General features: G+C 50.7%; 1 protein-coding gene across 1 annotated transcript in view; it reads left to right on the top strand.

Annotated features, from left to right (window-relative positions):
• The first annotated feature begins 798 nt into the window (after positions 1-798).
• LOC140609820 (IgGFc-binding protein-like) overlaps positions 799-12,458 on the top strand; it is a 32,076-nt gene continuing 20,416 nt past the window's right edge. The window contains exons 1-4 of the mRNA XM_072785123.1: positions 799-853; positions 1,367-2,677; positions 6,667-7,577; positions 11,422-11,977. Coding sequence (XP_072641224.1) covers positions 799-853; positions 1,367-2,677; positions 6,667-7,577; positions 11,422-11,977 — 2,833 coding nt within the window. The remainder of the gene's footprint in view (positions 854-1,366; positions 2,678-6,666; positions 7,578-11,421; positions 11,978-12,458) is intronic.

Raw genomic sequence — 12,458 nt, 5'->3', positions numbered from 1 at the left:
AGGCAAAGGTTCTTGGGGGGGGGGGGGTGAGAAGGGGCTGGAAATTGTATCCAAGGTCCCTTGCCTTTCCTTGTCTGGAGTCCCAGCCTGTCCTTTGTCCAGGATCCTCCAGGTAGGGTTCGACTCCATTGTTCTCCAGCTCAGGACGTTCTGGAAGGAGGAGAGTCATGTGGAAGCCATTGTCTTCTCTTGGGGCACTCCACCCCATATCCTCCAGGCCTCCTCATCCAGCACATGGTGTCCTCTCCTGCCTCTGTCTAGGAGATCAAGTCCCCAGTCCTTCCTCCCTCAGACACAGAAGTCCAGCGTCTCTTCCCCCTCCTTCCTCAGAACCCAGCGGTCCAGGCTTCTGGGCCCCTCCTTCCCAGGGCCCCAAAAGTTTAAGCCTGAAGCCTCTCTGTCCTTGGCAGGCTGTGGAGTCCTGTCCCGATTTCCTGGGAAACCGTGGTATTCTTGCCCCGCCCCCTTTGGTCTCCCGATTCACCTCCCCCTACCTGTCCCTCCCCCTCCGTCTCTGATTCTGTCCCGTCTCCCTGACCCCACCCACAGGATGAGGCCTCCTTACAATCAATGACATCTTGTCAGACTGGAACCAGTGCTAATGGGGACATCCGGTGCACTGACCCAGGGAGGTGAGGCCTCAGGCTCTGGGACTATAAATACTGGCACACAGTGGCCTCTGCACAGCCCCTGCAGGTGGGACACCCAGCCTTGCCTTTCCCCCTGCGCTCCTCTGCTCCTGCACTACAAGGGCTGGAGGCAGACTGGCAGGAGAGCCTGCCCACCCCCTCCCCAGCCATGGCTGCCCTCCCCCCTGCCCTGCTGTGCCTGGGTGCCCTGGACTTCCTGTGGGGTGAGTGATCCACGGGGCATGCAGAAGACTGGTGAGCTGGTCTGGATCTGCAGCAGGGGACTGGTTGTGCTGGCTGGGGCTTGGGGTCACCTGGCATGGTTCTATCACAGGGGATTGGCCACGGTGGAGCTTCTGGGGACCGGGCCCCGGCCAGCTGGAACCAAGGACTATTTGGGTAGACTCTGGCCGGCGATTGGCCAAGCCAGTTGTGGGAAGGGGGCTGAGCAGGCCTTTCTGGGACACAGATGGTTCAGAGGAAGCAACTTTATTTTAAGTTAATATTTACCAGACATTGTTCCACGGCCTTTACATATATTATTTCATCTAATACTGTCACAGCTCTGCCAACACTCCCTTTTTACAGATGAAACTGAGGCCCGCAGGTGGTACCTTGCCCACGTAGACGTGGCTAGAGCGGGGCGGTCAGGATTAGAATCTGATGTGTCCGGCCTCAAAATCCAACAGATTATGCTGACTCCCTCCTCTCCCCCTCTCCCCTCCGGGTTCCCTCAGGCCCTGCGGTTGCCTTTGTGGATTTCCAGGGTCGTTACTTCGTCACGGCCTTCTTGGAGAATGGGGGCGCGGAGGAGCCCAGCTTCCGCCTGTACGTGTCGCCCCCGCCCAAGGGGCCCCCGACGGCGGTGCAAGTGAGGGCGCAGCCGGTGGGGGGACCGCCTTTCCGGCGCGCGCTGAGCCTGCAGCCGGGCGCCACCGCGTGGGTGCGCCTGCCCAGCGCCGTGGAGCTGCGGGGCTCGCGGCGGGCGGCGGGGGCCGCCGTGCGCTTGGCCGCGTCGCGACCCGTGGGAGTGACGGTGGTGAACGCGCGTGGGCGCACCTCCTTGGACACCGCGCTAGCGCTGCCGCGCCGCCTGCTGGGCACTCGCTACGTGGTGGTGACGCCGTCGCTGCGGCCCCACGACCGGCACAAGGAGTTTGCGGTGGTGGCCGGCGCTTGGCCCACGCGCCTGCGCCTCACGCCTGCGGTGCCCATCCTGCTGGATGGCGTCGAGCGCGCTGCCGGCCGGCCCTTCCTCGTGCGCCTGGAGCCCTTCCAGGCGCTGCAGGTGCAGAGCGCAGGCGACCTGTCGGGCACCCGCGTCGTGGCCACTCATCCCGTCGCGCTGCTGGCTGGCCACAGTTGCCTGCGAGCGAGAGATAAGGCCTGTGGCCACGTGTCCGAACAACTGCTGCCGCAGGATTACTGGGGCCGCGTCTATGCCATACCGCCGTTCGCGCCCGCGGCTCCCGGACCCAGAGACCAGGTGTTTGTGGCGGCGGACAGCCCCGGCAGCCTGAGCTTCTGGGGGGGCGGCGCCAATGGGGCGCGGGCCGTGCGCCCCGGAGCCGTGCTGCACTTCGCGGTGGACCCAGTGCGCCCCCTGGTGCTGCGCTCCTCCGCCCGCCTGCAGGTGCTTTTCCTGGCTGCAGCCGCGGCCCGCGGGGGCGTCGCCTACAATCCCTTCTTCGCTCTCTTGCCCCCGGTGGACGCGTTCAGCCGCAGCTTTGCGCTCACTGCGCAGCCGGGCTTTTCCAACGTAGCGGTGCTGCTGGCGCGCGAGCCCACCCCGGTGCTCCTAGATCGGCAGCCGCTGCCCAACCTGTACTGGCGCCTGATTCCCGGCGGCCCAGAGCCGCGTCACGGGCAGCATCCTGGTGAGAGCCGGGGCCCCGCTCAGGGTTTCGTCTGGACCGAGGTGGCATATGGGCCTGAGCCCGGAGTGGTGCATTTGCTGGAGACTCGCGGGATGCCGGTGGGCGTGCTTAGCTTCGGCACCGCCCCTGGAGCGGGCTTCGGGACCCAGGCCATGGGGCAGCCGAGCGAGGGTGAGCAGCGCTGGGGCCCGAGACACTGGGAAGATGAGCCGGCGATGGGATTCCAGATCAGGGACGGGGAAAATCATACTACCTGCAATTCCTCGCATAGAAGACCGAGAAGCAGGGTTGTTGTTGGTTTTTTTAAATGCAAATCATTCCCTCCTCCACTCAAAATCTTTCCACGCAGTTATTATTACACCCAGCAAAAGCAAAGTCCTTACAGTGTTTAATGAGGCCCCATACAATCTGCTCTCATTACCCCTCTGGTCTCATCTCTTCTCACTCTTGGCCTTCCTTCAGTCCATTCCAGCCACACTAGCCACACTTACTTTCTCCTCCCAGCTCCAGGGCCTTAACACTGACCATCCCCCTGATATCTTTATGGATCTCACCCTCATCTCCTTCAAGTCTTTGCTCAAATGCCATCTTCTTACTCAGGCCAAATTGACCACTCAATTTAAAATAGTAATTCCCCATCCGTTACAAACTCTAGCCCTTTCCTGCTTTTTTTTTTTTCATGGCTCATATCACTTTTTTAAAAGATTTTATTTATTTATTCATGAGAGGCACAGACAGAGAGAGAGAGAGAGAGAGAGAGGCAGAGACACAGGCAGAGGGAGAAGCAGGCTCCATGCAGGGAGCCGGACCTGGGGCCCGATCCCAGGACCCCAGGATCACGCCCTGGGCTGAAGGCGGCGCTAAACCCCTGAGCCACCCGGGCTGCCCTCATATCACTTTTTGCATGCTTATTCTCTTTCTCCCATCTGTTCCTTGAGGTCAATGCTTTTTTTTAAAAAATTTAAGGATGGCTAGGTGGCTCAGCAGTTGAGCGTCTGCCTTAGGCTCAGGGCCTGGTCCCAGGGTTCTGGGATTGAGTCCCCCATTGGGCTCCTCGGGCTCCTTGCAGGGAGCCTGCTTCTCCCTCTGCCTATGTCTCTGCCTCTCTGTGTGTGTCATAAATCAATCAATCTATCTTTTAAAAAATAATAAGTTTTAAGTAAGTTCTAAGATAGAGTTAATGCAATTTTAAAAAGATTTTATTTATTTATTCATGCGAAACACACAAAGAGAGGCAGAGACACAGGCAGCGGCAGAAGCAGTCTCCCTGCCAGGACAAATCCCAGAACTCTGGGATCATACCCTGAGCTGGAGACACTCAACTGCTGAGCCATCCAGGTGTCCTTAATTGTGCAATATTTAGGCATATAGCCTGATGAATTTTTGCATATATACATACACATTTGTAACCATCACCTAGATCAAATTATAGAATATTTCCATCACCCTAAATAGCCCTATGAGGTCAAATTTTTACAAAAATCTTTTGTTTACTGCAGAATCACCAGCTTCTAGGACAGTCCCCAACCCTTAGTAAATATTTGTGGAATGAATAATAATGGTTATAAGTTGTTAAATGTGCACCAAATCATATGCCAGGCACTGGGCTCAGAAAGGAAGTTATTGTTAAAGGTCACAAGTTCTTTTTCTTTACTACAGCCTAAAATATAAACAATGGGGTCAGGGGAAGGGATAAAATAGCGGCTGTTTCACCTTCCCACTTGTCTTTAAGGTTGACTGTATCATAGTATTGTAATAATTCCTTTTTCCTGGGGAGGAGAAGGGCTGGGAATCAAATCTTTTGCCAAGTTCACACAGCTGGAAAGTGGCTGAGCCAGGATTTGAACCCAAGTCTTGTTTCCAGAGCACAAGTTTTGTTTTTTTTTTAAGATTTTATTTATTTATTAATGAAAGAACGGGGGGGGGGGGTGGGCAGAGACACAGGCAGAGGGAGAAGCAGGCTCCATGCAGGGAGCCCACTGTGGGACTCGATCCCGGATCCCGGGATCATACCCTGAGCCAAAGGCAGATGCTCAACCACTGAGTCACCCAGGCATCCCCAGAGCACAAGTTTTTAGCCACTGTTTTGTTTTGTTTTATTTTGTACTGCTTCACACATAGTCTAGACTTATGTGCTAAGTGGTAAATACTTTTATATATAATGTATGTCCATTATGTAATGCATTCCTCACAGCCACTCTGGAGGTCTCTATTCTCCCCATTTTTCAAATTATTTATTCATTTATTTGAGAGAGAGAGAAAGAGAGTGGGGGGGGGGGAGAAGAGCTGAGGAAGAGAATTTTTTTTTTTTAAGATTTCATCCATTTATTCATGAGAGACAGAGAGAGAGGCAGAGACACAGGCAGAGAGAGAAGCAGGCCCCACCCCGGGAGCCTGATGTGGGACTCAACCCCGGGACTCCAGGATCACGCCAGGGCTGAAGGCAGGCACTAAACCGCTGAGCCACCCAGGGATCCCCTGAGGGAGAGAATCTTAATGCAGACTCCCTGCCCATTGGAGCTCCACTTGGGGCTCAATCTTAGGACCCACGAGATCATGCCCTGAGATGAACCCAAGGAGCTGGATGCTCAACTGACTGAGCTATCCGGGCACCGCTATTATCCCCATTTTATAGTAGAAGCAGTTAAAGGTTGAAGGCAAGACATCACCATCCAAAGCTACACAGTGAGCAAGCCGTAACTGCAAACGCAAAACTTGCTCAGGCTGCTGGGAAAGAGGCTGGTCGCCTGCCAGAGTGCAGCGCTATGCACAGCGGAGTAGCTGGACGCTGACCATGGTTCTGAATATAGTTTGCTACTGTGTAATCCTGGAATCAATCTCCTCCAGTTCCAAAAAAACAGTGGGAGACCAGGGAGATGAGAGAAAAGTGGGTATAGTCAGAGAGGCTAGGATTTCTTAGAAATGAAAACATGGACTTCAATTCGTTTATTAAAATTGGCTCACAGCTGGATTCTGGGGACAAAAGGCCTGGATTCAAATTCTACTATAAGCTGTGTGATCTTGGGCAAGCCATGTCATCTCTCTGAACCTCAACTTTCTCTTCTGCAAAGTGTGGATAATAATCTCAACAACTTCATAAGGCTGTTGGGACATTTTTAAAAAATGAGTTAATAGAAGGGTGCTTGGCACGCAGTAAATGCTATTATTAATTTTCAACATTTTTTTTTTTTTTTTTTTTTAGATTTACTTCAGGCTAGGCCATTTCTAGGCACTGGAAATGCAACAAAGTACAACATAGAAACATTCCTATCCTAGAGAGCTGATACTTTAATTCATATTCTAATCTATCCCGAAAGTGTGTATTATGTTTTGATAGAAAATATGCAAACCCCTGGGATCCCTGGGTGGCTCAGGGATCCCTGGGTGGCTCAGCTGTTTAGCGCCTACCTTTGGCCCAGGGTGTCATCCTGGGGTCCCGGGATTGAGTCCCTTATTGGGCTCCCTCTGTGGAGTCTGCTTTTCCCTCTGCCTGTGTCTCTGACTCTCTCTCTGTGTCCATGAATAAATAAATAAAATCTTTAAAAAAAAAAGAAAATATGCAAACCCCTACAGAACAAAGTTACCTCTTAAAAGTTCATTTTTTAGGTGTCTAGCATCATATATCAACAGCTATGAAAAAAAGCTCCCTTCCCTGGGAAATGGGGAAGTTATATCCCCACAGAACACACACACACACACACACACACACACACACACATTCTTAAGGCTGCTTAACATGGCAAACTGGAAGTCCTCACTGGCCAAAATCAACCCACAGAAGTATTTAGACTTACTGGCTCACAGATTTTTTTTAAATCTTTTTTTTTTACTTTTTTATTTATTTATGATAGTCACACACAGAGAAAGAGAGAACAGATTTTTGAAATAACCAATATGGTGTCCTTAGAGTCTATGTTCTCCAGCTCATCACAGCCCTATTGTATACCCACACTGTGCTGACCATTTCTGTATTGTACTTCAGCCTCACCCTCTCTTTCTGATTATATGCTCCCACTTCATTTTAGATTGGGAACCATGCTAGCTTATGCACGTTGAGTCTCCAATGACCCTGGAGGCCTAGGGCTTGGAGGCAGGAAAGGGCTGAGACCAAATTCTAGGATCCAGTTCTGTTGCATCATTTCATCTCATCTCATCTCCAGATATTCTGACTAAGGAAGATTGGAACCCTTCCACAGAATCCTATCCCCTGCTAGAGTCTTCCCTGATGATGCTACTCCAGCTCCCAGGATCCTGTAAAGACCATGCATGTTCCAATGGGACCATGTGTCACCTTGTGAAGCACAAACCTGAGTGTGTAGCCAGCACCCAGGCCACCGAGATCATGTTCAGTCCCAAGACAATCTCTCTCAAGGACTCCAAAACAGCATCCATCTTCAGCTCTAAAACCATGGCAATGACCAAACCAGGATCAGAGAGCACACCTGAAGCAGAACCAGGGCTTGTAACTGTGGCCATAAATGAACATCAGCCTGAATCTATGGTTTTGATTAAACCAGAATCTGAACCTCTGGCTGTAAAAGAACCAATTCCTGAAACCCTGGTCGTGTCTGAACCAGCACCTGCATCTTTCACCCTGACAGTACCCATAGCTGAACCTGAATCTGAACCCAAGACCGTGTCTAACGCTAGGTCAGAAACCATCTCAGTGGTCAAGCTGGGGCTCCAGGTGGTGGCAGTGACTGAACCAGGCTTGGAGGCTGTGACTACCATGGCAAAGCAAGAATTTGAAACTGTGTCTGACTCCAAAATGGTGTCTGAGGCCAAATCAGAGACAGAGGAGGTCCCTACTAAGGGTCAGGGGAGCATCACAGGAGGTACCTGCTGGGCTTCCGGGCTACCATACATCTACACTTTTGATGGCTACTCTTTCCCTGTGCCTGGGGGCTGTACCTACATTCTGAGCCATTGCCCCCAGGCCCTCCCTGGTGGCCTTCCTGCCTTCCAGCTATGGATTGCCTGCTCTGGAGAGAGGCAGCCTATGCACTTTGTCACAATGCGCATCTTTGGAGTCACCATCACTGCTCTCAAGCATGAGTTTGGCTTTGTCCAGGTAAGAATCATTTTGTATGGAATCCTGGGAAACTGTATCCTTCTCTGTCCCTCATTTTTGTCAACTCTACAGTGGAGGCAATTATATAAGTCCACAATCCCTTATCCAGAATGCTTGGGGTCAGGTACATTTCAGATTTTGGAATTTCAAGTAGTCATATCATGCAAATGCTATATATTATATAATAATCCCAATAAATCCCAATAGGTGTTACACAATTATAGACATTAATACCTCTGCAGTGAAATGTCTGACTATTCACACTAAGTAGGATAAACTAAGACGATAAGTAGCCATACCATGAGTTCAGGTCAGCTTTTGCTGCCAATTATGTTCTTTTTTTTTTTTAAGATTTTATTTATTTATTTGACAGAGAGAGAGCGCAAGCAGGGGGAGCAGGAGAGGGAGAAGCAGGTTCCCTGCTGAGCAGAGACCCCCAATGAGGGGCTCAATCCCAGGACCCTGGGATCATGACTTGAGCCGAAGGCAGGTACTTAACCGACTGAGCCACCCAGGTGCCCTGCCAGTTATGTTTTAACGTCAAATACACAAAACATCTTAGTCTTCAGACCACTTTTGCATTTGGGGATTGCGGATAGGGGATTATGGGTCTCTAGCACCTATGCTAACAGCTTCCTGTGCAGTGGGAATGAGTTAACAGTGTAGAAAGCACTTGGAACAGAGTCCATCTCATCATGCTAAGTGTCATCTGAGGAGTGTTTGCCATGTTTATTGTCCCCTAACACTGACAACTAGAACCTCTAAATTCTGCAAGCTTTGGACTTATCCTAGGACCACGTGCAGCCACTAGTATGTCAAAAATTTCTCCTCGGGGAAGTTTTGGATGCATTACTCTGGAAGGTTGTAGGGACTAGAATATGTTTAATCAGAGTTGCTAGAGGGAGCAAACCTATGAGGTTATGGATATACTAACACACTCCTCAGCACCACTATGGAAAGACAATGGACTCCAGAACCTGATGGCCTGAGTTCAGATCCTAAGTTGACCACCTGTGATCTGTGTGACCTTAGGCAAATTATTTACACTCTCTTGGTCTTAGTGTCTTCATCTGTGAAATCAGGTTGATGAAAAGATTGAACTCATCAGACTGGAGTGAGGATCAAATAGGCTAATATATAGAAAGCTCAGAAGTATAAGATGCTAGGACCTGATGAATAAGCCCATGATGCCCCATACTCCCCTCCACACACCTCTTGGGAGCTCACCCTGCCACTGTGGAGTCATCGAGTCTTCCAAGTGCTCTTATGGCTCCCCAGCAACAGCACCCCAACCCATAGCACCTTTAAATTCTCAGGGCTCCAGATTTATACTCTTATCAAATGAACCCCTTTCTTCCAAGGACCCACCACTCCTGAGTTTCTTCATTGATTAAGAAATGTTTTATTGGGGATCCCTCGGTGGCTCAGTGGTTTAGTGCCTGCCTTTGGCCCAGGGTGCCATCCTGAAGTTCTGCATCAGGCTCCTGGCATGGAGCCTGCTTCTCCCTCTGCTTGTGTCTCTACCTCTCTCTCCCTCTCTATGTCTATCATGAATAAATTTTATTTTTTTATTTTTTATTTTTTTAAAGATTTTTATTTATTTATTTGTAGAGACAGAGAGAGAGAGAGAGAGAGAGCGAGAGGGAGAGAGGCAGAGACACAGGCAGAGAGCGACACAAGCAGGCTCCATGCAGGAAACCTGACACGGGAGGACTTGATCCCGGGTCTCCAGGACCATACCCCAGGCTGCAGGCGGCCCTAAACTGGGCCTAAACTGGGGGCTGCCCTATCATGAATAAATTAAAAAAAAAAAAAGAAATGTTTTATTAGTATATACCAGATCTTGCTTAAGGCCCTGAGGACACATCAATGACAGAGACAGACAAAATCCTTGTTTTCATGGTACTTATGCTCTAGTGGAGAGAGATCAGCAATAAATACAAATTATTATGTAGTGTGTTTGAAGGTGATACATGCTAAGGAGGAAAAAAATGGATCAAGAAAGTGGCATTGGGGGAGCACCTCAGTGGCTCAGTGGTTGAGTGTCTGCCTTTGGCTCAGGTTGTGATCCTGGGATACTGGGATCAAGCCCCACATCAGGCTCCCCATGGGGAGCCTGCTTCTCCCTCTGCTTATGTCTCTGCCTCTTTCTCTGTGTCTCTCATAAGTAAATAAATAAAATCTTAAAAAAAAAAAAAAAAAAAAAGGAAAGTGGCATCAAGATGTCTGAGAGTAGGGCAGCCTGGGTGGCTCAGCAGTTTAGCACCACTCTCAGCCCAGGGCAAAATCCTGGAGACCTGGGATCGAGTCCCATGTTAGGCTCCCTGCATGGCGCCTGCTTCTCCCTCTGCCTGTGTCTCTGCCTCTCTCTCTCTCTTTCTATCTCTCTCTCCGCCCCCTTTCTCTTGAATAAATAAATAAAATCTTTTAAAATACAGATGTCTGAGAGTCTAGCTTTAAGTAAGAGGATCTCTCTGAGAAGATGAAACTTGAACAAAATTTTTTTTGAGCCAAGTTTTAAAGGAGGCGAGGGAGAGAGCCATGTGTACATCTGAGAGAAGAACATTCCAGGCAGCAGAACAGCCAATGCCTAAGGTGGGAATCTGACAGTCACTTTAGAGGAACATCAAGAAACCCAGGCTGAAGTGGAAAGATTCTGATACAGAGGAGAAGGAGAGACCATGGGGATCACATTGTGTATCACCATATGGGCTCTTGCAACAACTTTGTCTTTTATTCTGTATGAGGTGGAAGCCAAGGAAAGATTGTGTGCAGAGGAGGGATGAAATATCACATGAGTGTTAACAGGATCCCTGCGGCCGCTGTGTGGGGAACAGACTATGGGGCTTGTGAAGGATGCACCAGGAGACCAATGAGGAGGTTGCTGCAATTGTCCAGGCAGGAGATGATGGTTGGACCAGGGTAAAGATGGTGAATGAGAGTAAAAGTGGGTTGGTAACCTTGGTGGGTGGAGGCAGAAAAATGGAAATCATGGAGATATATGATCTAGAAGCTCTTGGTGGAGGCTCTTGGTAATTGGGGATAAGACACTGGGGTCCTAGCTGAAGGCTCTCCTATTAAGTAACTGGAGACTCCTCAGTAGACTTACTTACCTAGATTCCTGAGGGAAGTCTTTTTTTTTTTTAATATTTTTAAGTCAAGGATTTTTAAAAAAATTTTTAAAATTTTTATTTATTTATGATAGTCACAGAGAGAGAGAGAGAGAGAGGCAGAGACAGAAGCAGGCTCCATGCACCGGGAGCCTGACGTGGGATTCGATCCTGGGTCTCCAGGATCGCGCCCTGGGCCAAGGCAGGCGCCAAACCGCTGCGCCACCCAGGGATCCCTCCTGAGGGAAGTCTTCTGAATTTTGCATGAGGTTGCATCTGGGTATTAGATATAAGACTCCTGGATAAATAAATAAATAAATAAATAAATAAATAAATAAATAAATAAATAAATAAATAAATAGACTCCTGGTTAGTCCACAGAGTGACCTTCCAACCAGAACAATGCCTGTGGAGAACATTCCCTGAGAAGAAATTTCAGACATGCCAGTAACTGCATGTGGTCCTAGGATATGCTCAAAACTCACAGAATTTGGAGGTTCCAGATGTCAGTGTTAGGGGACAATAAGCATAGCAAACCCTCCTCACATGAACCATAAGGTGGACTCTATTCTAGGTGCTTTTCCTATGTTAACTCATTCCCACCTTACAGCCCCAAAGCCCCCACTCCCTCCTATCCCCAAATCCAACCCCTTCAGCTTCCATCCTCCATCCCTCCTCAAATGCTCAGGAACGCACCCTTTCTGGTGACTCCTGCTCTTGGGTCCCCCCTGCAGGTGAACCAGCAGCGGCTTCGGCTGCCGGCGACGCTGCAGGACGGGAGGCTGCGGTTGTATTTCCGCAGCTCCGAACTGTGGGCAGAGGTAGGGCTGGAGCAGGAGCCGCCCGCGCTGCGCCTAGTGTACGACTGGCAGCACGCGCTGTCTCTGCAAGTGAGCGACGGCTACCGGGCGCGTGTGGCGGGCCTGTGCGGCAACTTCAACCGGGACCCGGCAGACGACGTGGACGGTCCCGACCCGCGCGCCTTCCTGCGCTCTTGGGCCCTGCAGCCGCCCGGTGCCCCGTGCCACGCCGTCTGGGCGGCTCCCTGCGCCCAGCCAGCGTCCCCACCAGCGACCCCGGGGCCCTGCGCCGTCCTGGCTGCTCTGAACGGGCCGTTTAGCCCCTGCCACAACGTGCTGCTGCCTGCGCCCTTCGAGACCAGCTGCAGGGCTTGGATCTGCCCCTTTGCCAACTACCGAGCCGCGCTTTGCTTGACCCTCCGGGTCTACGCGCGTACATGTCAGCGCCTGGGTGTCAGCATGGACTCCTGGAGATTCCAGACTGGCTGCCGTGAGTGAGCCTTAGATAGAAAAGGCTATGGGCTACTGGGGAAGGGGATTCTGGGACTCAGGGAGTGGCACTCCTTGATGCTAGAATTGATTCTTGGGGCAAGCATGCAGGGTCCCTTGGGTGGGGCTGCAGAGTACCCAGAGATGGGGTTCCTTGGGTCTGGGGATGGAGACATTCCACCTTAGGGGTAGGATGGATTTCTGGTTTCTAGGAGCTGGAACACATACCTCACTTAGGCCTTTAGGGCCTAGGGTGAAGGCTTCCAGGCCCTGGGGTCCAGAATTAGTTAATTCTAAAAGTCAGGATTTCTGGATTTGGTGGATGGAAAAGTCCTCTAGGTGACAAGCCCTTCAGGGTCTGTGTCCCAGGGCAGACTTTTATATTGTGGAAAGGGGACTTCTGGCTTCTGATGATAGAAACTTCTTTACTCTGTGAGATGGAAATTGCTGGAAAGCCTCCATCTAGGGATCCTGGGGATGAC

Source organism: Canis lupus, chromosome 1 (assembly GCF_048164855.1).
Source record: "Canis lupus baileyi chromosome 1, mCanLup2.hap1, whole genome shotgun sequence".
Classification (NCBI taxonomy): Eukaryota; Metazoa; Chordata; class Mammalia; order Carnivora; family Canidae; genus Canis; species Canis lupus.
This window is presented reverse-complemented; position numbering and strand designations above follow the sequence as displayed.